A 24938-nucleotide genomic window follows, 5' to 3' on the forward strand; every position below is an offset into this window, starting at 1 on the left:
CGGGCCAAATATAATTACACTGTGGGCCAAATCTGGCCCGCGGGCCAGAGTTTGACACCTATGATGTACACACACACTCAGCTTCACACTGAAAAAAGATACAACTTTCATTTCCATTTTCTGATTATATTACTCATTTCTAAAAAAAATTTAAACATTTAGACAACTTCAGATCTGTGTCAGTGTTGTGTGTTTAAAATGTACGTTTCTACTTATTTGGAAGAGCACAATGAGGCCCATTTAAGCTTAATCCTAGTGCATTCTCATGAGAATCGTGTTGTAGTGTACACATGTAAATACGTAAATGTTTTATTCTACTATTGTTAACATGTGTATGCATAGTGGATTCAGGGATTCGTCTGACAATTGTGCTTCATCTGTAATTACTCTGTTTTAAAGACAGACAAAATTCAGAACGTTTCCTTTTGACTCTGCAGTGCTTCAGAAAATACATCTTTATATTCACTGTATCCCCCTATCTGCCACTAACATTCCTGACTTTGTTTTCTCTTTGACATGCTCCATCCACTAGGAAAGCTAATACTGATCAAAGAGTGTAGCTTCTTAGTTATGTTCAGTCTATTAAATCAAGGTCAGTCAACTTTGCTTTAAAAGGCATCTGAAGATCCCTGGTGGAATTAAGGTTCATTCGAGTTCAATATTAAGCACCTGAGTACTTATGTAAAAAGGGATACCTCTGGAATAAGATTAGAAAAGAAACAAGAGCAGATTGTCCATTTATGACATGAATTGACCCACACTGAAATGTGGAAACTTTAGAAATCTCTAAAACAGTTCCCAAAGGATAAGTGAAGCAAGACTGAAACTCAACTAATATGATTTTATACCAACAAATGTTGCGCCTTTCTTAACTTATAACCATAGACAGATCAATGTATGATTTATATTTACAAGACTAGAACATCAAAAGGCACACGAAAAAAATTTATTGCTCGTCAAATTGCTGATCATCTTAATAGATAAAAAAATAGATATTTTGTTTTAAACCAGTAGAAATCAGATGTAGGAAAACCTTTTTTTAGAGAATGTCACAGGCTGAGTGAATTAAGGTGAGTTTATTAGAGATATGATCCTTGTCCTACTGAAGTTGACAAGTCAGCCATTACAGTTCCAAGTAAAATTACCTTGCTTCCCATTTTCTGTTTTTTTTTTTATTATTTATTTTATAAAATTATTATAAGTGGAAATGTTTAATCCAGTCCACTAAGTTTATCAAATGGCTCAGTAGTAGGTAAAATTTTATTTAGTATGTAAACTTGTTTGCATACAAGTTTATATCTTAACACTAAATGCTGTCGCATAGTTTACATGCCTAGGTTTGTTTTAAGAGTAAAATCTTAAACTTGTATTGAAAAGGTTCGCTCCAGGGTCTTGTTTGGAAAGTTTTTGATTCGTAAAGGATGTACTTTATTGCTTACATTTTCCCAAGGACTCTCAGTCATATTAATTGCTGTTTGGTAATTGGCCCAATTCATACAAGATAACTTGAAAATCTTTGATCATCTTTATGCAAACAAGTACTCCCCTCAGGAGAATTTGAGTGTAGGAATATTTGCCTAATGTATAGGATTCTCAGTGGACTTATCCTCCTCCTCTGTGTGACTGTAAATATTAAATCAAAAGTCCACAGGAGTAAAACGAGCCATCAGAAGGAACTGTATAATCCTGCCCAGAAAGATGACATTTAGTCTATTTTGTTTTCTTTGACAGCATGACATCAGTGAAATACTGCGGTCGCCTGATCCTCAGCACAATGTGAGAAAATTAACCGAAAGGCGTTATCTAGCCTTTTAGCCAACTCAGGTAACTATAGTTGCTATTGTATGCTGCCCCTTCTAAAACATACATATATATATACACACAGCTGGTATAATATTTATATACACACGTATATATATATATATATATATATATATACACACACACCCACGCCCACACGTGTAAATTTTGTAATTCTGTGCAATGTGTGTGAGATGTATGTACCAAGTAGATGGTGGTTTCTTAGAGCCCAACAGTAGGCATAGAAACACTCTTCAAGTGCCCGTGGGAAAGGGGCTTCAGGGGCCAGAGAGTAATCCACCGACAGGATGGGAACACCAAGTTCCTGGGACCAGCTCTTCAAATAAGGCTGTGCAAAAAACATAAAAGCAGGGAGGGAGGTAAGACGTTATTAATAAAAGAGAAACAGTCTATTTGCCAAATTTATTAGAGTCTGCAGTGGTGGAATGCAGCCAGCATTAAGACACAAGGATAAAATGAACATTAAGTGTCCCTCTGATCTCATTTATCTGCTTTTTGGCTTACAGAACAGACAAAACCAGAGCAAGAGGCGAGAGCTGCCCTCACAGTCTCCTCCATTTGCTCTTTTTTGTACAGTAATAAATGCAGCTACTTGTCCTACTTTTCAGTGTGAAGAAAGCCAAGATGGTGCTGTAGATTTACAAGGACGTTCTATAAAAAAAAGAAAAAACTACTATAATGCCGAGTGCTTGCCTGTATGCCTGTTGTAGTCAGGGTAAACGTTTATATTACGTAGACAGTGGCCCTGAAATGTGAGAATGGCTGTGGCCCCTGTTCTCTGTTTAGCTTTAATACTTTTGAGTTGCTGTGGCAGTGCTTTTAGTCAAAGTGAAACATCTTTACTCAAACCGCCAGGGAAAATGAAGGTGTGTGCATGTTTGAATGTCACACCACCAGCTTGTGATTTAGCATGAAAAATAAATAAATAAAAATAAAATAAAATAAAACAGCAGTCAGCTTGGGTGTGTTTAAGCCTTAATCTGTCACACTAAATCTTGGATCACAGCAACAGAGAAGTGAGCGAGCTTGCAGAATGAGCACAGCTTTGATTTAGGCGATGTGTGAATCAGTGAAAGGTATTCCTAAGGTGAGGATAAACATTTGACAACAACATTCTTCACTGACTGGGAGTCTACAATGAGTTAGAACATGCAGCTGAGTGTGTGGCAAAGTTGTCAGTCAGAGGCAACACATCAGCTGCCTGCACAAAAAAAAGAAAGAAAAAAACCCCGCTGTGCACGCACAACACATAGCCCAGTGGGCAGAGAAGAGATGAGTGTTCTTGTTGAGGTGGGATAGAGGCTGTTTAATTTTACATGACTTTGGAAACTCTTCACATATATACTCTTCTTGGGTTTCCAAAGAGGGAATTAACGAGAGCTCCGACTCACTTTCAGACAGGCAAAGCTGTTAATCTGCAATCCTTTAATACTGCTACCCAACACTTGATGCTCTGCATAAATTACAGACATTACATCTATTCTTGATCAGAACTTTAATGCACAATGAATCAACCACTGGCTCATTCTGCAACTGAGGTCGAGCTCTGTCTTTTTAACTTTTTCTGCTGGAGGACATAACATGGATGTTGGGAAGGATACAAGAGAAAACATTTGGTTTTGATTCTCAGAGAAAAACTTTTTTTCTCGGCTCTCCCTTTCGTGTTCTTCCATGAGGGATTCAGACAGTCAAGGAAGAAAAAATATATATATGAAAAAAAGAGGGGAAACATCAGTGCCAAAATGTGACAAAGGATACCAAGTGAACAAAGAATTGTCTGAGACACTGGCAGGACTGCAAACAAGAAGAAAAGAGTGAAGGACAGTCCGACATGTCTTCCATTAGAGCCTGGGGTAATTCTTTCTTTCTTAATCCATCATGACAGCACTCCGCACCCTCGTGATTGCGCCCTTTCATCCACAAGCTACCATGCAGTTGTAGACTAAGGATGCCCATGTCCTTTGCAATTTCACAGAGCCTTGTCTTGTAACAGCTGTAAGTAGCTAAATACTGCAAACAGTCACAGATGGCTATGTCGACACAGGATAAACGGGATCAAACCATTGGTAACACAATTCTCTCTTTCATTAAGATGAGCTAAGCAAGTAATGCATGTGCTGCTCCTGTGGAGTATTATAGCACACACTTTAACTAAAAAACAAGTTCATTAAAACAGATCCAGGCAGGGACAGGCTGGTTGTTGGATTTAAGGCATAGCTATGCTGAGTTGAAGTGTAAATGTTTGACAGAATAATGTAGGGTTTTCCCAGCTCCCATCTCGTCACTCCATCCACATGCTGCTCACACAAGTTCTGTAGTGAGACTTGCATCTCTGCCCCCACCGAGTGGCTCGCTCACATAACAGGGGGTGAAAAGAGAATCTGACCTCAGAGCCCACTGATGTTGGAGAGGTTCAAAGAAGCAGGCAGGAGAAGTGCACGATATGCAGAAGGATGCAGGATGCTCCGCAGCTTAAATTAGTGATGTGTGGAGAATAGGTCATCTCGTGAGAAGCAGGACAGCTCAAGTTAAAAAAAGAGGAAGGTTGTCTTGTTGACAGTAATGAAGAAAAAAAATTTTTTTTGACTTTTTCTTAAAGGGCTTTTACTTAAATGCCAGAAAAAGATGTAGAAGTTTCTGTTTAGCTTCGTGGCTCAGTTGGTAGAGCACATGCACCATGTGCCGTTGTCCTGGGCTCAATTACCAGTCTTAGATTTGATGCACATCTTCGTCGTCTCTCCACCCCATTTACTCAATAAAGGCCAATAGTGCCAAAGAATTTATAGGAAAAATATAAAAAAACTTAATGGAGTACAGGGCAAAGTACGGAACTGCCCGTTCCCATCCGTTTACTGGCTCAAAGAGTGTTCCTAAACCAGGGTGTCTGAATTGAAGCTCGCAAACCATTTACCAGTCTCAGTACGATTTCATCTGATCAGCGACTGCAATTCAATTCAGGAAGTTGAGACAACTTTTATGAGTTCTTGGTAAAATCTTCAAATGGAAAATGTGCAAATCAAGGTATAAATGATTATTAACCATGTCTTCTTTTGTTTTTAATTCCACTGTAAGTAAGACCACAAATATCAGGTGACTATTAGTCAAAAGCTGACATTAAACTCTGCTAAATGGAGAATTTTCAAAGAGAATGACCCATAGCCTGTTATTGTTGAGAAAAGACAAAAAAACATTTTTAAATTACTGGACAAAAGCCAAAAGAGTTGATAATAAAATTTAAGAAAATCTTATTCCTTTTTGTAATACAGACACACACAAAAAAATCTGCATCATTATCTTTAAAAAAACAAACAGTTTTTGGCCTCTGAATACTGGCTTTATGATTTTGAATCCAGTCATCTAAATTAAAACTCGGTTGAAAGAAAGACAAACTCGGCTGTTTGGAAATATTCTCAGTTACCAGAAAAATCCACTGTGACTGTGGAAATTAAGCACCACCCATAACGCCACTTTGAAACTACAGTTTATAACTAAGAGCAGGATGTTTGTAAAGCAGCAGATTGCAGGCTGGCTATTAGATAACTTGACTAACCAGCAAATGTTATCCTGTTTAACTCCCAGCATTACTATAGATCAGAGTAGTAAAAATATGTTATATTTAGCACAATAATCACTTCAAAGTGACAAAATTGTACAGGTTCATTCTCTATTCTGGCCCAAGCCTTCGTATTAAAATAAATAACATTTTTAAAACTGTGATGACACAAGTTAAATTACTTTAGCATTATTTTCATATTTTACTTGAGGTTATCAAACTGTGAGAATCTTGATACTGACCCATGCCTCGGATTGAGTCTTGAGCAGCAAGGATGAAGCCAGTAACTAAAGCACTAATGTGCTGCATAGACAAGGGCAGCTCTCTGTGCACTTTGTCAGTAAAGAAAGCAAAGAGAGTGGTCAAACTCTCAATTAAGTTTTCATGGAATAATTACAACAATAATTAGCTTAACAGCTCATTACATGCAGCACTACTGACAGGGAAAGCAGAATGGCAACCAATTGCCCCTTTGTTGTCAACTTGTATCTGTCTCTTTAATTATCTGGGGTTCGATACAATTAGTTTGAGTAAACACTATTGAAGGAAAACAAAAGGTGAATTAGACTGGATGACTGCTCTAATGAAAGCTACTCAAATAGGGGGAAAACAACACTAGAGTAGCTAGTCTGACAGCAAGGACGAATGTCTGTAATTTGTTTCGTTTGCTATCTTTGCATATTACTTACCTTTTTTATTCTAATTAATATTACCATATCAATGTGCCGTGCTAAAAATAATTCAATATTTAACAATTAAGCCATTTTGTCCTTAAAAACATTAGCTTAAAAACAAAAAAAAATAAAGTAAAAATTATTTTCGCCATTTGCTTTTGAACTGAGGATTTGCTTTCTTTTTTAAAAAAAATTCAACTATTTCATGCAGGAGCATCATTTCACCTCATGGGACTTTGAGGTCTGTGCCACAAAGCCTCCTCCATGGAAGTGGATGAGAAGGCAGGGGGAAGAAGGGAGGCGCTTGGTCTTCAACCCCAGGGATAGAGAAATAGCACCTCCCTCAGATCGAGAGAGAGATAGCAGAGTCTCGCTGTCCTAGAAAGAAAGAGAAAGGCATTGGATTAAAAATCTACATATAAGTTTTGGTTCCAAACTTTCCATTCTCTCTTTATAATCTTTGCCACACACAAATAAACTGTATGCATGGTGTATGTGCTGCAAACAGAGTCAAATGTCTGTGCTGATATTTTTGCAGCTGAAGTCAGCAGCAGAGCTCCTCTGAAAGCTGGATAAGCTGGTGGTTCTGCAGCAGCTTGTTGCCAACTCGTCCTGCGCTAGCAGAACTGCATAATAATTCCTATTTATCAACAGGAACAAACAGCAGGGACTTCTACTGCTGTAGGCTTGGATTCCGACAGCATAAAAGAACACTGTTGTCTTGTTGGAGCATTATCACTGGCTTAAGATGTTTGCTGTTAGAATTTCTGGTTTATTACCAGTGAATAATGAAAGAACAACACGCTGAAATGGAGACAGCCGGCCCCTGGAATAAATTCTTGCTTCTGAGACAGAAACAAGAAGTCCAGTTAAAAAATTAAGTGATAGAAAAATTATGATGATTCAAGGAGGAAATTGGATCTGCCAGTAAAGCAGTACAAAACAAAAGTCAGATCCAGCCAACTTTGAAGATTTTGAAGGTTAAAAAAACAATAGAAGAAAAACAGTCATAAAAAAGTTTTAAGATGCCTAGAAAATTTTGCCAGGGTTTCTACTTAAAAAAAAGAGCTAGTCTATTTGCAGCCATGTTCATTGAAACTTGAAGTTAAAAAAGGAATTACCTGTCCTTCACGCAGCTCATAAGAAATGAGTCTCATCTGAACAGGAGCGGTGCCGATGTGCGCCGATGGTGGAGCTATTGTTACAGACGCTCTGTGGTTTGTGGCTAGAGGAAGGTCAAAGGACACAGGAGGCACAGAAAGCGCTCTGTTCACCTTGACTTGAGTAGAGGTCATACTGGCAAGACTCTGGAGAAAAAACCCACATAAAGAAATGAATAAAAGACAGACATGAGTCTGTCTTTTATTCTTGACCAATAATTTTGGTCTCCAGTGACCAAAATTATTGGTCACTGGAGAGGATAAGAAACTGGATGAATGTATTATGAAAAACAAGATGAAATGAATTTCTTCCATTATTACTACTGTTCTCTGGAATAAAACAAAAAAAAAGACAAAAAGGTAATTTTCTCAGAGAGGCATAGAATGCATAATATATGTGATAACTAAATTACAATGTTTCTGTGCAGTAAAATCAAATATCACACATTACAAATGTCTTACAATGTGTCCACGTGAGTAGCAACAGGAAGACATTACCCACCGACAGGACCTCCGTCTCTGTGATGTTCCAGAAGGCCTTCCAGAAATGTACATCCAGGTTCTGAGTTATCCTTTCAAATTCTGCCCCCCTCAGCTCCGGGTCGATGGCATACTTGCCCGAGGTAAAGAAAGAGCTGGCTGCCACACCTGGGAAAAGGAAGACGGTAGACACAGTGAGGAGGGGATGCATGAGAGGTTAATGTGAAGGACAAAGCAGAACCAAAACAATGAGAAAGAGAAAGTGTCTAGGGAATATGAGTTAAAACAAATGAAATGAAAATAAATAAAATAAATGTAACCAAAACACTGAAAAAAATAAGGAACAAGTTACTGATAATGAAGGTCAAATACAGGAGGAAAGCAAATGTAAATGTAACGAGGCCACAGCAAACATCAGAAATAGAGACACAGCTGGAAAACTTGGGCCTCATTCAGTAAAATGCATCTTTGGTTCTCCAAAAAAAAAAAATTTCAGGAAAGGTCAGACAGTAAATAAAAGGATATAATACAGGTGCATCTCTATGTATTAAAATCCAATGCAAAAAGGAAATTATATTATTGCATATGGAGTGCTATACATTTCAAGTATGTTTTTGTTTAATTTTAACTAGACCTACAGCTAATGAAAACCCCAAGTTTCTCAGGAGATTGGAATGTTAACCAAGATCTATAAGAATGGATTTTTACAACAGAAGTGTTATTTTGTTGTCTAAATTAAATTTTTCTGATTAACAGTGTTGAGTTTCATAAGCTGAATTCTAAAATAAAATATAATAAGAGAAATAAATACTTGAAATATATCACTTTATAACTATTTTAATACTATAAAATACCACTCAGGTAATTGAAATTTCTTGCAAAGTAAAATAGAAAAACATCCAACTCTAAGGTAAGAGAATAAAAATATTCAGGATGATAGAAGATATGGTGTAAAAAGAACAATTCAAGAGTAATGTTAAAATGTCTTCCAAGTCAATAAAGAGTAACACAATGAAAAGGTACCAATAAACTCACCATACGGTGCAATACCTCCTGCGTCCACTGAGGTGCAGCAGAGAGCACAAGAAACCATCAGAGTGGGGGTATTCCTTTGTTAGTGTTAATTATTTATGTCTGAGTGCATGTGTGTATATCACAAGTTTGTATATGAACCAGTCTCTGTGCTTAACTGTGTGTGAATGTTCAAAACATTCTGAAATATACAAGAAAAACACCAGCTAGCCCTCGAGATTGCAAAAAGGATGAAAGAGCATTTAAAATCCAAACACACAACATCAAAAAGGTACACAGTCAGGGACCAAGGAGGAATGCAGAAGAGATGTGAGGATGAATGAGAGCAATGTGTGCTGGTCGATGAGGCGATGCTAACCTATTCCTGACTTATGGCGCTTGTAGTTTTCACCAAAGGCCACGAGGCCAATAGCGATGGTCTGAAGACATGGTCGGATGGCCGGCGTAAACTGGAGAGAGAAAGTCATATAAAAAAACAAAACAAAAAAAAAAAGTCACTTATATCCTAATCCTTCATCAGTACAAAAGAGAAGCAGAAGAGGACTGTTTACGTTTATCCATTTAGGATTAATTTCAATACCTTAACATTAATCAGAATCACTGATTCAATATTTTTTGCTCTACCTCTAGGTACTAGGTTATGAATAATACTAGTAGGAGTATTATTCATAACCAGGGAGGCACCTGTAACTCATTCCCATTCCCCACCACTTATTACATCTCACCTGAAAACCCAGGCAGCGGCCATAGAAGCATCCTTTATGCATGGAGGCGTATTCCCGGACGAAACTCTCGCTGAGGCCACTTTCATCCTGAAAGAACAGGTTTCCGTGGCTGTTGTCATGTAGCATGCGCTGCGCCAAGTAGAGCAGGGCGCGCAGCTGACAGAGCGCATTGCAGTACGCCTCCATCTCCCGCACGTTGTGCGCTACCCGAAAGAAGATGCTGCGACGGTTGGTTGTGATGTAGCGCCCCTTGTGGATGATGTGGAGAAGACAGCAACGTACAACCTGAAAATAAGAATTTCAAGCAAGTCAAAACTTTAGACTGTTAAAACAAATACTTTTGGAAGTGCCTGAAGGGAAAGCTTAAAATAACTTGTGGTGCGTCTCCAAACTTTCGCCTATCTAGAAAGTCACATTTTAGGTAACAGAACAGTGAACTGGGAAATTCAAAAGCTTGTCTATAAATTACACACAATTAGACTCCATTCACTAAATAGATTACTTTTAAAATACACTGAAGTTGTAAGTTAAATCATAACAACATTGAAAGGGGATAAATATTTTGTGACCTCCTGCAAACATGTTTAAAAAAAAAAAGCAGAAGAAGAAGATCTGCAAAAACCAGAGGGATCATAAATGTGTAAATCAAGGGCGATGAGAACAGAGCAGCATTCATTTGCCAAACACATTCAGTTATAGTCTGCTGCACCAACTGAAGGTCGTGATGATTTATCAATAAGCGTCAAAGATTAAAATACATCGGATCCAGTAGTCGTTGGCAACTGTGCAGTTGGCGGATTCACCTACCCCCGATTTGCAACATAAAAATCAATCTCTGCAACAAATGTGCCGACCTTGAAACAAAGCAATATCAAGTCAAAGATGGAGCATTTTTTCATCAGGGCGAGGGAATATTGATATGAATCTACTGCAGCGTTAACGATTTTTATCCTCCAAGCTGCACCAAGTTGGAAATGAGAAACAAGAATTTTAAATTCGACTCCTGCAGACAAAAAGAAAAAAAAAATAAGACTTTAAAGCTTTGCGCAGCTTACCTTGACGAGCGAGCGATAGCCATTAGCAGGTATGTGTGGATCAAAGTCAAAATGTTGATAAACGGCAGTAAAGCCAGAAATAACAGGCTCCAAGCTGCGAGCGTGTTCCTGGATCAGTTTCATGGCCTCCACCAGACGTCGACCCGCATCACCCTGGGTCCCCTTGGCTCCACCCGAGAAGAAAGCCACATTTTCTTCACATACGCCGTAAAGTGCTGCAAACACTGCCTGGGTGTCCATCACTGAAAAAAGTACATGAAAAGGGAGATAAAACAAAAGGAGATTTGCTGACAACATTTCAGTTTCTATGACATTTTTAGAAACTGTATAACTGTAACTCCATTTATTTGTCATTAATGTCCCTTTGCTTTACGTAATTTCAACAAAACTGACCAGTAATGACATTTACACTTTTATCGAATGGAAAGGTTCCAATCTCACAAGCTTTCTATAGAGGTTAAGAACAAGCCCATTAGTCTGATCTTGTCAGAACATCCAAGAGAAACACTGCACCCATTGGAATTATCCAACAAAATGTTCTTAGTCTGGATAACTAAGCCCCTGCTGCATGGCGTACAGAGACTCCTGGGCTGAAATGTGTTAAACAAGGCTTGAAATTAAGCGATGTAAACCCAGGCTAAGCAGCTAAAATCCCCACAAGATCTGCATGGAACAGGAGGAGAAGGCAGAGGCCCTCTGCTAACAGGTCACTGCTGAGAACAAACAGATTGGCCAGAAACTGAAGAAAAACATCCAAACATGCTCATGAAAGTGTCCCAGAGGAGACGTGCAGCTGACATCACACAGCTTGGTATGTTTATCAAACGTGCTCATATCTCTTTCCTAATGGAGGACAATGATAGGACAGGATCTGTTCCTGCTGGACTGTGTTCCTCTGCCAAGTCATCCGAGACGTCGGTTTCCATGCCAGCTATGGGAACCGGCTCGCGGTTCCTCTATAGGCTGACTGTCATACTGAGACAGAAGAGAGACGTGTAAGAGAAGACAGCGTCTCCACAATGGTCAGAACTTACAGAGACAAGAACGAAAGGAATTTATCATGAATCATTTTTAATAAATGACCTTAATTAGTACTTGTAGATGTAGATATGAGTAGATAAAGAACACTTAAATGCGAGGTGTGTTGCGATAAATTAAGAATTAAATCTCACATATTTACTTGAAACTTATTCTATGTCCTTAAAATTAACTTTAAATTCATTTTTGGGACAGAAAACCCAAAGAGCTTCAAAGGTTTCAAAGTGATAATCTGAAAAATGTGTTGGTTTTTTTTGTCAGGCCAATAAAAACAGGAAAACACTATAACATGTGAATAATGACATGCACATTATGCACCAAATTATTCAACCCCTTGGCAGATTGTTTCTTCAAGAAGCTTTTTTCTTAAAGGAAAATGACAGAAATCTCACAAGATGACAATGGACAAGAGTAAAACCAAAAATTTCAGTTTATAATTCACGTTCACAAAATTGGAATGTTAAAGATAATTTATATCCTTCTCAATAATAAATCTAAAAGACTGTATTGGCATTACAGCAACCAAGTCCTTGTGATTTCTGAACTTTTTGAAAGCTTCCACTGCTATTTTGTCAATTCATCCTCTGGGACGAGCTCCAACTCTGGTCAATTTACCATCATCCCAATCTTTAGCTCCCTCTGCAGATTTTCTGTCAAATTTAAGTCAGACTGAGTCACTCCAAAAACTTTCATATTAATTTAATTTAGAAACAATGCACTCAATTTCAAAGCTTTCTTCTAATCCAAATCTGCCAGGGGGTTATGAATACATCTGGGCTTAATAAAAGCTAAAAACAAACAAACAAAAAAAAAGTCTGGATCTCTCTCACAGTAATCAAAGACTTTTTTTTTTACCTCCCAAATAACGAGCCATGTGGCTACTTATTGGTGACACAGATAAAGAATATCATGAGCAGTTTGACTACAAACATCTATGCAGGAAAAGCAAGAAAGCTGTGGGTTCAGATATCTCCCTGAACCCACAAAAAGACATTTGAGTTTCAATTTGAAACTCATTTTGCCCTGAGATTATGAAACAACAGGAACTTTGAATTTACTGGGAGGATCCAACTAAAAGCTGAAGAATGAAAACAACAGTTTATGCAGCGTAAACTCTGCCACAGCACGCTACTGCAGCCACACATCAGTTCCCCCGACTTCCTCTTTCTCACTGGGTTAAAACAAACTTGCATAAAATTTTCATTTTATGAATTCGAAAATGATCTGGAGACTTTGAAGTCACTGCTTTAATCATGGGTGAATATAGAGTTATGCATGGACACGGGAGGTTGTCATGAGTGACGTAACATAATAGTTGCTACCACCATAAAGTGGTGAAAATAATATTTGGACTTTGGAAAAAAAGAGTAAATTAGGTTAGAAATTTAAGTTCACCTTTTGAGATAGAAGAGAAACGATGCTTAAAGAGTGAAATATTGTCTTGAGGCTCACAGGAGTAATTGAACCACAATGGTCACACTTATTTAGTTTTTCCTCCAGTTCACAATGACTAATAGAAGTAGTTATTTCAGTTTGTCAGGGGAACAATAATACTCCCTTGACACCTGCAACAGGACATTAATCAACACGACAATTTCTTAGGAGCTGGAGTTTGTTTTCCGTTTTTCTTCAGGCAGGTTTTTAAGGCAATTCCACAAAAGAGAAAAATAAATCAGGTGCTACTTTCTGAGTAAACAGTAGTAAACAGTCAGTACTTTATTTAATTTAACTGTCAAAAAAAGAAAGAAAAGAAAACCTGTTCAGACGTTATTAAAAATGCTGCAAATATCTCAATATTTGGAACAGGTGCTACCAACCCTTCGAATATGCGAATATAGACTTCAGACAACTACCATCTTGAAAACCTTTAGGTGACTGCTGCTCCTCGTTGTTATGGAAAACCATTGGGCGGACTGTTTGGAAGCATTTCCAAGACATTAAGCTGCTGTTTCTATAATGGAGAGCAGTTGAAGTTCTCATACTTCATTTAGTATGAGAAAAGTTTATTCTAATTGCTTGGAAGTTGTACAACAGTTTCTAAGCACAACTCCACACACTTCATTTATATTGTGCACAAGTCTCTATGCAGATGTCAGCAGAGTCACAAACAGTCCAGCGAGGACTTTGTTTTTGCAAAAAACACAACAGATGCATGGCTCCAGCAGTTACAGTGCATCTGCTAAGAGTATGAAATGGCCCCCAAAGTCACGAGAAAAAAAAAAAACTGTCTAGTTTTTTGGCTAAATTAGAAATTTAGAAAGACCAAGAGCAAATTTTTGTAAGGGAGCATTCAGTTATTTGCTTGTACATAAATACAGAACGATAAATTACTTCAGCATCATGTTTAATCAGTTTGTTTCGGATATTTTTCACATCAAATCAGCAAAGTAAAATGATTTCTTTATGCAACACAAGCTCATCTGGTGATTTCATGGAAAATATTTCTTCTACAGAAATCCTAATGTGCTATTCCAATAATTTTAGACACTGACATTACACTTAAAAATAAAATCAATCTAAGCAGAGTGCAACATAAGATTTCAGTTGACATTTGAGATATTGGAAGGTTTCCCACTGGTTCTTTCAACACATTTAAATAGGACAAGTCCTACGTTTTCTTTCAGCAGTTCGAACTTTATCTTAAAACAGAAGCTTACTAAAACACAACGTGGGCTGGCAGGAGTGAAATAATTTAGCATATTTTTGCTTAACAAAGTCTGAAAGATAGCAGACACACAGTGTGGGTGCGTTATCTTGGAGTTTCTATCGACTCACTCTGATGTTATGCAAGCATTAGTCATATGAATTCATCACGGGGATCAATGACGAAAGCCAATAACACTCAGAGCAGTTCAGCAGGTAACAACAAACACATGCATGGTTCCAGCCAGAGGATTATACACAGGTATGAATGTATAATATCTGAAAGTAAACTACACATCAGCAAAACTGTAGAGGCCTAGAGCATCTATAGAAAGGCAATATTCTATTTGCATTCTCAGCAGCGTTGTGTTAGTAGATACAGTGGCTGGTCCAATCAAAGAGTCACCCGAATGACACCACTGAAGTCAAACGAGCTTGGGCCTGCAGCCAAAATACAAATTACATAGCTTAATTAAAGCACAGGGATGCAACCCTCTCATCAACTTTCTCCTCTGAGCATGGCCTGATGTTAACAGAGTAAGGATGAACTTTACGAACCCAGATCAGCATAAGAGGCTCAGAAACTTAATAACAATGAAGTCGGCAGACATTACACCCCCATCTAACTTCGGCGAGCATCTCTCATGCAAATGCTATGCAAATGTAAAACAGTTAGGCGAGTTGCTACCATCTCATCAGAATGAAATAGAATTTCACACTTTCTTTTTTTACATAATGCCTCAGAGAACACGAACGTGCTTTCACACTAATGCCAGAAGAGCTGTCAACCTACTCATCTATTAGGAGAAAAACATGACTCACCTCCTGGCTTCTCAACTCTTTAGAGCCTTTTGGGCAGTACAGGTGGTCAGCTAATGAATAAAGCTTCTTTTGTGCTTTAATGACAGAAGTGGTCGCTGTAAGCCCAATAGTGTAACTACTAAGTTGTAGCTTGTCTCTCCACATTAAAGATGAATGAACGTGGGCATTAATAAGTCATGTACAACAACCAACACCAGCAACATTTCTGACAATGGCTCCTGCGGGGCCAAAAGAGACGTTGCTCCTGACAAAATATAAATGACTGGTACGGATTAAAATAAATAAATGTTTACCAGAATCTGAGTTCAAGGCTTTGTCCATGTCAGCCTCCTCACTTCCATGAGAGCATTGAAAGCATGAAAAAAAGAAAGGAAAAGATAAAGAGATGTGTTTTTAGTTGATGTTGTGGATCTGTTTCTCCTGCATCTTCACTGCATAGCTCTTTGGGTTTAATCTGTATGAGAGCATGCCATATTTCTAGTCCTTGGGAGCAACGTGGTATCCTTCTCTAAACTCCTCCTCCCGCCACATTTAAAAACACAGGAAATTTAGGAACAAACCATTTTCCAGTTAACCGTCTCCCCTGTGACAGAGGGCTGTACTGTCATTGGCTGGTCAGCTTGCAACACCCTGTGAACTTTAGCTCAGTTGGCAAAACCTCAACACTGGCACACATACAGCTATGAAAGCAAAACAGCATCTGAAATGTTTTTAATTTGATTTATACTGTATTATCAAAGGTCACTTACAAGAAGTATAAACAAGTTAAATCACCGGTTATCAGACAATGATCGGGGAAAAGTAGTGATATCTTTTGAGATTTTACACATTTTATTGAATTACAAACACAATCTTTAAAGTATGTTCTTAGGATAGTATGTGTTAAACCAAGATAAAGCAGATAGAAATAGAATACTGTTGATAGAAAGCTATACACATTTTGTTTGTTCCCAACTTGGCAGTTTTCTACAAGCCATGAAAAGGACACAGCAATAATCTGGTCAGAAGCAACTTTGCAGAGTAGATGTGAAATTCTGCATGTGGCAGAAGACTAACAATGCACCATGAACACAACTTATCCTTGGTGAAACATCATGATGGTAGCATCAAGATGTGGTGATGTAGATCCTGGACGAGCCCCCAATTTGTAATGGTGTGGTTCACCATCCAGCAAGACAACAACCCTAAATATATATCAAGAGCTACAATGGAACAGTTTAGATAGGAGGAAAATAATTAGAATGGTATAGAATGCAGTGAAAAGTGATTCTGCAATAACATAGTAATAATAATAATAATAATAATTTTAAATCAGTTATTTTCCTTCCATTTTACAACTATGGGATACTTTGTGTTGGTCCATCACACTGCATCCAAATGAAATACATTGAAATGTGTGGTTACATTGTGACAAAACATGAAATGTTGAAGGGATATGAAAACTTATTTCAATTAAACTGACAAAAACAGCAGGTGAATGAGAGAATTACACCTTCTAAATGTATTATTTGTTAAAGCAAACACAGCTACATAAAGGCCAGTAGAAAAAAGAACACCAAGAATTTATAAGTGGCAATTACCATATTTGTACTAATCAAAAGTATAAGATAAGTAATTTAATGCTACCTTTTTTATTCTACTCAATAATATTGTAACACTATACTTTTTTGATGTCCACGTTAGGCTGAGTTTAACTTTTAAATTTAGCATCTATAATCAGTTATCCCATAATAAATTAGAAGCAAGTGGAAACCCTTGAGAAATGTGAATACTTACAAACATGGGAAAGCCTTAAAAAAATTAAAATAATTTTAAGAAATTCGGAGGATTTTTTTTTCTGTGGAAAGCATGACCTCAGACTTTTTGGCTGATATCACAGAAGAGTGTTTCATAACTTGATGGAGGGAGATGTGACCTTTCACCCAAAGACAGATGTATAAACACCACATCACTTTAGAAACATTTTGTTTTCTGTTATTTTTACCAACCACAAGAGAGTCCTTTCCCATACTAACCCTTTAACCATTTTAAATGGCTTATAAAAGACTTAATTAGTCACGATCAACCTGTGGTTCTCGTTCCCTCCCATTTTATTGTTTTGTCTTACAATACGAGCATACAGTCAGACTATAAAACAAAATGCTGACTAATACAGGTAATTAAGCTATACATGCTGCTAACTATTCTTAAAAAAAATTCACAGCAAGATAAAGTTTCAAAAAGTTTATCATTTAAAAACAAAAAACCACATGGCAAATAAGCCAGGGATGAAAAAACCTTCAGAAAAGAAAAAGAAATCAGCAACAAACAGGTCAAAAGCAAGATGTAAGGATATTTTACCTATTACAGCATTAACTATTTTTCAGTTGGTTATACATTTTAACCAAGAGACAGTTTTTGCTTATGGGTGTGGAAAAAAAAACATGCTTGACTACATTTATGGCAAAATGTAGTCTGAACTGTTCTTTCACTCAAAGCCCTGACTGAGCCTTGGTTATCATCAGAATAACAAGAATAATAATAAGAATACGATGATGAGCTAATCTTGAACAGGCACTTCTTAAGCTTTAATTTTGTACGTGTCAAAAGTCATACAGCAAGCTAATTTAGTAAAGTCAGAACATAAAAACACCACATTTATTCCTTGTGGAGTGTTCCCACCTAAGCAATTCCTCCATCAGCATATTTTTAGGATGAAAGTTTTAAGGTTTGCTCATATAGGACTTCCACTTGTCTTTATATGGTTATATTCTCATATGACGGAATATTTTACTGATATTTTCTAAGGGTGCAAAAAGGTCTAGTACAGAAGTATAGAATGTAAATTTTCACAATTATAGTTTACAGCCAATTCAAATCTACCTTTCAGTTTTTCACAAATGTAGCAAGACCAATAAAAAAAATTAAGTCAGTTATGTTACGCGATCACGAGGAAGACTGCTGACTTAACAGTTGTCCAGCAGACTGTCACACCCTCCACAGGGAGTGTAACCAAAAATTGCCATTGCAAAATAAAATGCCTGCTTACAGAGTGCTGTAATGGAACGCTGAGAGAGAAATCCTGTAGAAAACTATAGAGGCATATGTGATAACTGCAGCCTTGACAGAATGGTGATGCAAAGCTCATTTCAGAGTTTGATACCAGCAAAGTCTGGTGGGTTACAGAGCTTCCAGGAGAAACAAACAGGCATACCAGGGAAATGCGATACAAACTTGTGTTAAGACTATCCTTGGAACTGGGCAAAGGAGAAGAAGCAATTTTGTTCAGTGGTTCAGAGTCCTTTTTTCTGGTGAAACCAAATTTAGCATTTTATTTGGAAATCAAGGTTCCGAGGCTTAGCAGAAGAGTGGAGAGCAACAGGATTAAGTAGCTCCCCCAGATTGGGAATCACTAAACTAGAGGAAGGAGAGACACCAGGTCCAACAATGCAGAGAAGCTGAAGGTCGCTGAACCGAAGTTTCCTAACACTTTGGCAGTGCCACAAACTGATGGCATTCATGAGAACATGCCACACTGAAACAATGACGCATGCAAAAGGGTAGATGTAAGTCCATTTTTGTCTTTATGCTACATTGAAATGTACAGGGAAAACAAATCTGGTGTTTCCATTACCTTTAAACCAAACTTCACTTTTAATATGCGTTCCTGAAATAAATCCCCTTGTTTGTGTATTTTATTGAGATGTTCTTTATCCCGCTACTTTATAGTCAATAAATAGGGCACAAAATAGAGGAAGAAAGGGACGAAATGATAATACAGAAGTATGAAAAGGGGGAGCAGAAGGAAGACTCTACAAGCCTGGGCTCTGTAGCGTCCCAGACAGTAGCCTTGCACTCTCTGACAGTATCAACAACAGGAAACTAGTAACAATGAGCCTGCACACCCCCACCTAGACAACAAATGTAGGGCTTAGTTCAATGGTAATCTAAAGGCAGCAAAATTAAAATTCTCACAATCAGATCTGGTTTCATTATGTAAAATTATGCATGTTGGGCACCTTATGTAATAACAAAGATTAGGCGAAAAACTGGTAATCTCATTATATGGAGCTAAGGCTATTAAATGCCCAGTAGTAACAAATGGATAATTTAAGAGCGTATGAGAAAACATGACAATATTCTCATTGTTGTGGAGTAAAGGCTTCAAACTGGTTAGTCTGGCATGATGCAATCAAAGTTGTAGCAAGTCAAGGCAAGATGCAAGTATCTACAATGCCTTGCTGCCATCCTTCAGGAGGCTCTTTAATCGTCATTCTGAGTCAACCTTCTTTGGTGTCATAGCAGCAGATCACCATCTATTGTCTTAATAGATTTGTCTACAGCGCTTTACAGATAAATCCTTCCCATTCACATCCTACACCCACTCATCCATCCAAACCCCTCCCCTTTTACTGTTAAAGTACCTGCTGATCAGGTTGGCGCTGTCAGGGTCAGCTGTTGACATTAGAGATGGAAGACCTGAAATTTTTATATAAATACAGATGACAGTCATTTGTTATCGGGTAAAAACGCGATTATGGATATTTTTACTGGATACTGTCAGGACTAATGGGGATGCTCCTGACTACAGACATGGCAGGAAGACAGACAGATAGTAGGCTGTGTAGATATAACCCTAATATCTTAGTTTCTAATCGACACTACAGTAAGTCAATAGAGACTATTATAACTCCAGCGGTGCTACCCTAAAACGGCTAACCTAGCAGCTAATATGTTAGCTGTAAGGATGAAGTCGTTCCGTTAACAAAGGGGGAGTAACTGTAAGGACAAATGCCGGGAAGCGAGGTGGCACAGCAGGGGAAAACTTACCAACAGGACCCTCTTTGAATTTGGATGAGCGTCTTCCATTCACAACTCTCTCCAGTCTGTTATTCCCTCCGCCCTTCTTACTCGACGCCATCTTCGGCCACTCTGTTTACGCACCGCCTCTCATAGCTCCCCTTCATACCTACCTGACCGCGCTAAGACCCCGCCCACAACGAAGGTCAAGCGAATGGAATCACGGCTGTTCAGTCCGACAGCCAATCAGAAGGCTGGTAAGTAATAATATGTTTTGAGTTGTTCTAAAGGCACACTGCCCAGCATGCTTTAGGTGTTTCCCTGCGTTATTATAAGGTGATGGTTGATTAACAGGTTTTACTGAACTGCAGTCATTTGAATTAGGTGTGTTAAAGCAGAAAAAACACTTAAACACACAGGGAGGTGTGCCTTGAGGACCAGGGTTGGGAAACACGGCACTACAAATAAACAAAATTGTAAATTTTCATGAAATTTTGACGCATTTCTTTATTTGTTTTTAACATTAATTTATCCAGAATATGCAGGAAACCATAAGAAAAATCATTAAGGCTTGAATAAAAATTATACAAGCGAATAGCTGAATAAGGTCATATAAATCTGCAACTCAGAGTAGATCACACTTTGACAGCAAAACTGTTAAAAGGCTTAAACGTCTAATTCTAAAACAGCTTAAAAAAAACGAAAAAAGAAAATCCACAACATTGATTTTTAAAGACACAATATCTGCAAAACAATTATTGATCATTTTGTACCATAAAATCCTTGCTGCAATCTTGATGGAATAGATGTTGTGTTAAGATTGTTTCAACACCAGCTTTACGAATTATTCCCAGAAGGAAAAATGTGATTAGGCAATGGAAGTTTAAGAAAGCTAAAAATGTAGCTGCAATGTTCAAAACTTAATGTGCTGCAATGAAGAAACCCATTGTGTGTCATAATCCAACCACATTTCACACAGCTCCTGAAATAGATTCTCTGCTTTCCCCCTCCGTCTGCTTTCATTCATGGTTTCTCCAGGATTTCTTCCCTTTCTTCCACAGCAGTGCACACATCCTGGTACTGGCTTTGTGTCTGGGAGCGTTCTATCTGATCATATGTTGTGCAGCAATCTTCTAGATTCAGCCCCTGGTGTATGACATAATCATAAATTTAAAAAAAACAACAAAAAAACAAAGTTACACCACCAAACAATGAAACGCGGTGAATAAATATGAAACTCTCTAATGATTCAAGATAAAAAAAAAGTACATTTATATATTTGTAGACACTCATTTTGACTACAGTGCCTTGAAAAATTATTCATAAATGTTTAATTTTTGAACTGCAGGCTAATGTGTTTTAATAGTGTTTTTACAGAAAGCAGAGCAAGTAAGGTTGTGTGAAGTGTTTTATTCAACCCCCTTTTCTCTGATTCCTCTTAATAAAACGTCACAAGATATGTAAGGGACACAAAACATGTAAAAAAAAGACTTTAGATATGAAACCCAATTGAACATTTTGGCTTCTATGCTTAAAAACAACCTAAGCATCAAACTGAACACATCCCCACCACTCTGAAACACGGTGATGGAAATGCAGCAGTTTATTTTGGGTTTTTTTTTTTTTTACAAAAGGAACAGAATGTGTCAGAGTTGATGAGAATTTAAATCTTGAAAGAAAACTTGTTAGAAGCTGCAAAGACTTGAAACTTTCAGGGAATGAGTTCGCCCTCCAGCAAGACAACTAGTTTGAAAGTAAAATGAAAAAAAAACAAATAAATAGAAAACAGTTTAAGCACTACAAGTACTTTTGCAAATAAGTAATTATTTTCACCTGATATATGTTCTCCTCTTCTTGTTTCATCTTTATCATTTCCAGTCTGTTTTGTTTCTTTGACTGTGAGGGGGAAACAGAAAAGAGGCTAATTAACGGTAAAAAGAGTTTTGACAAAAAAAACAACAAAAAACCTGTTGAGAAATAAGTAACTGATTGAACACAAGAGTAATGATAACTACCTCTGTAATGTCAACAGATGACAAGAATTCGATCAATCTGTGTAATGTGACTTTCTGACCTTGAACAGAAGCGAGGCGGAAGGAATAACCACACACAGCAGCAGCAAGACTCCTTCAGCTGTCAGGATCTTGTTTTTGGTGCTCTCACTGAGGTTTATTGTCTTCTCGATTGGCTCTAAACATGCAGAGAAAGATTAAACCATCATAACAGCTGGTGCATTAATAAGAGATTGCTTTCTTTTAATTGTACATGCAAATGCACGAACAAGAGGAAAGCACTTCATTAACTTTAACTACTGTCAAAGAGACTTCTGTATAGTACGAACTGGTGTGCAACCAGTAGCTTTAGTGGGTCAGTTTGATAGTTTCTCTAGACTAATGCAGATTGTCACATGTATAACATGCGCTTACAGATTTCAATATCCATCCCTATTCAATTAAGTTAATAAGTTGTTGCTATGTGTGGTGCACTAGACATTTTATTTATTACTATTTGTTAATGTTGCATGAATAATTAGCACTTGTAATAAGACCAGTCTCATGATGTAATTATAACTGTTGTAGCATAATTCCTAAGCTTCACTACAATATGTTGAAATTCAGCAACTCACACGAAACTTGAACAGACTAAGGTTAACAGGATTTGGGGCTTATGAGGTGTAAGCAGTGCTTAGTGCTCACTTGACTCCACTCACACACACGCATACACACACAGTGGCATTGCTGATTGGCTTGTCCTGCATTGTGCTCCCTCACCCCACCTCCCCACGCCCACATACTCACTGAAGACCTGCAAGTAGGTGCCGTGCGTATAGTCCTCAGTGTTGTTAAACTGGCACTGGTACATCCCAGTGTCATTCAGCTTGACATTCTTCAGGGTTAGGAAGCCACACTGTTTGCCATTTGACTTGCTGTAATTTTGAAACACCTCTTCAGATAGGTTGACCGGCTCAGTTTGGCCAGATGAAAGGCGCTTCACCCAAATAGCGTTGTTGACTGCATTTTTGTAGCAGCATTCGAGTTCAGCTCTCTCAAATATCTTCACCCTCAAGAATGGTCTGTCTGGCTCTAACATAATTCCTTTATCAGAAGCAACACTACCTGTGGAAGAAGAATAAAAAACTTTTAGTGACCCTATATCCTGTTTGTTGTTTACGGTCCTTCAGGTAAAAGACAAAGGACAATAAAAACACGAGAACGTGTCGGGTTAAAAGCAGTTTTCTCTCTGTCAGAATTGTAGAATGGAATGATGTTTACGGTGATGGATAAAGTGTGATGAAATATATAATACAAATTTGGTGTTAATTATCTAAAAAAGGCCTATAAGAATCGTACAGCTTTAGCTTTGGAAAGCCAATATCATCAAACTCAATACGCTTCCAGGACATGATAGATTTTCAAACTCAAAATCTCTAGTTATTTAAAGCAAAGCAGTTTGGAAATGTAAAAACGTATATATAATGTTAAATAAATATTATAAATAATTTTGTAAAGGAGAGAATGTGTTACTTCAGAGGACAAGTTACACCTATATTCAGAATATTAGCAGTCAAACATTACTAACCCAATCTATCACCGTTTCCGTTAGAAGTTATTTCTGAAAGGCCAGTAATTTACGAGTAGTGGCATAAGAGAAAACATATACAACAAATAGTCATCACATGCACACTATTGATTCTTTGTAACTGAATCATTAATTGATTCAAATGAATAACAGTGTGGAGTATAATCTATTGAGTCATTTATTTTGTGAAGACAACAGGTATTAATCAGGTGGCTCTTATGTAGAGTTAAAGGCATCAGAAGTCATACAGGCTGGTTGTTGTGCAGCCTCTGTGAAAAACAGCTCATTCTAAACATTTTTTACACAAAACTACTTTGATTTAAAAGTTGACTGAAGAAGAGGGGAACACAAAGAAATGCAGGTAACTATGCAGCTTAACTAAAATGATCTCAAATGCTTAGAAATTGAAATCATTAAGAAGAAAATGGAAAACTATAAACTGGATCAAACAATAGCCAAAATGATTACGACTTATTGGCTTAGGGTGATCAAAAAAAAAAGGTTAAAGTTACCTGTGAGTACAATAACAATTAGACACCTTTGTGAAGTCCATTCAAAGTCCCATTGGTAAAAACAAACAGCAACAACAAAAAGCCAGTATGGATTGATGAAATTACAATTTGGAAAAAAATAGAAATGATGCAACATGCTATTACTTTGAGCACAATTGGACGCTCAAAGACTCCGGTAAGAACTAATTTTAAGCAGCAATGGAATATATGAATCTATGGAAGTTTAATAATTCAACTGAAAGAACATAAATATTAAGATTGCATTCTTTTAAGAGCAGACATTTACAAGCCAAAACTTCAGATTTAATAAGTTTTTTCATTCGCTATGTGAATTTTGAGATTCTATGCTTTTGTATCTTTATTGATCAGAGCTCTCATCATCACCTTTATTATTTTCCTTTTGTCTGACATAAGCAAACCATTAGACTAAAGCTGAGAACAAAAATATGTTGTTATCCTCACAGCAGAGCCATCTGTTCTGAGAGGAAATGTGGTTCACTGAAGCAGAACTAAAAATAACTAAATATAAAGATATCATGTAGAAATAGGACTAAAATGCACACAACCTCCCCTTAAAATCAAGAGCAAAAAAAGAGAGTATTAGAACATCTTAAATGTGTGTTTTATATGTACTTTACATTTTAAAAATATTTCCAACCGAATGAAAATATAAAATATTCATTAATCTTCATAAATACGTCATGTGACTTACCCATCAAGCTGCAGAGGACAAAGAACAAAAATACTCCCATGTTTTATTTTATTTTTTTAAAAGTCAAACAATTAAAAAGGAACTACGTTCAGGCGAAAGTTTCAACTGTTCAATAGCTTCCCTTCTCTAATGAAACAGAGCAGCTTACTTGATCGCTGTCAGGATCCATGCTTGGATGAGTTTGGCCCGTCCCGCATTTGCATAAAGACTTAGTCTGTGCACATTAAAATACGTACATATATAGAAGCATAACTTCTTGCTCAGTTCCAAGTTTTTCTGCAATAGATCATTATAAAACTTATATGGTAATTACGAGGTTCCAAAATTATTTACATTTACCACTATTGCATAAC

The 24938-nt window shown here is 37.4% G+C and overlaps 2 protein-coding genes across 4 annotated transcripts in view; both read right to left on the reverse strand.

Moving 5' to 3' along the window:
• The window catches only part of lipeb (lipase, hormone-sensitive b), a 31831-nt gene extending 11821 nt beyond the window's left edge, over positions 1–20010 (reverse strand). The window contains exons 1-10 of one of the 3 annotated variants that reach the window (XM_032557665.1): positions 19813–19923; positions 15297–15337; positions 10501–10742; positions 9446–9730; positions 9079–9169; positions 8724–8750; positions 7711–7856; positions 7170–7355; positions 6274–6426; positions 2005–2149 (exon numbers count right to left, since the gene is read on the reverse strand). In XM_032557665.1, coding sequence (XP_032413556.1) covers positions 2005–2149; positions 6274–6426; positions 7170–7355; positions 7711–7856; positions 8724–8750; positions 9079–9169; positions 9446–9730; positions 10501–10742; positions 15297–15324 — 1303 coding nt within the window. In that variant the 5' untranslated portion in view covers positions 15325–15337; positions 19813–19923. Of the gene's footprint in view, positions 1–2004; positions 2150–6273; positions 6427–7169; positions 7356–7710; positions 7857–8723; positions 8751–9078; positions 9170–9445; positions 9731–10500; positions 10743–15296; positions 15338–19812 lie in introns of all 3 variants that reach the window. The other 2 variants (XM_032557663.1, XM_032557664.1) reach the window with 2 other exon arrangements.
• Positions 20011–20263: 253 nt separating this feature from the next.
• Positions 20264–24725, reverse strand: cd79a (CD79a molecule, immunoglobulin-associated alpha). Its single transcript, XM_032557712.1, has 5 exons — positions 24586–24725; positions 22581–22898; positions 21857–21972; positions 21616–21678; positions 20264–20928 (listed from the first exon to the last, which is right to left on the reverse strand). Exons 1-5 carry the CDS (start codon positions 24623–24625, stop codon positions 20806–20808), a joined length of 660 nt encoding a protein of 219 aa, XP_032413603.1. The 5' UTR covers positions 24626–24725; the 3' UTR covers positions 20264–20805.
• Between the last annotated feature and the right edge of the window lie 213 nt (positions 24726–24938).

Source organism: Xiphophorus hellerii, chromosome 3 (genome assembly GCF_003331165.1).
Source record: "Xiphophorus hellerii strain 12219 chromosome 3, Xiphophorus_hellerii-4.1, whole genome shotgun sequence".
Taxonomy (NCBI): Eukaryota; Metazoa; Chordata; class Actinopteri; order Cyprinodontiformes; family Poeciliidae; genus Xiphophorus; species Xiphophorus hellerii.

Bases quoted from the DNA above. Each gene is read 5' to 3' on its own strand.
- cd79a (XM_032557712.1), bottom strand. From the start codon at position 24,625: ATGGGAGTATTTTTGTTCTTTGTCCTCTGCAGCTTGATGG. The intron at 22,899-24,585 runs GTAAGTCACATG...CTTCTTCCACAG, and splicing joins TGTCCTCTGCAGCTTGATGG to GTAGTGTTGCTTCTGATAAA. The intron at 21,679-21,856 runs GTCAGAAAGTCA...TCCCCCTCACAG, and splicing joins CCGCCTCGCTTCTGTTCAAG to TCAAAGAAACAAAACAGACT.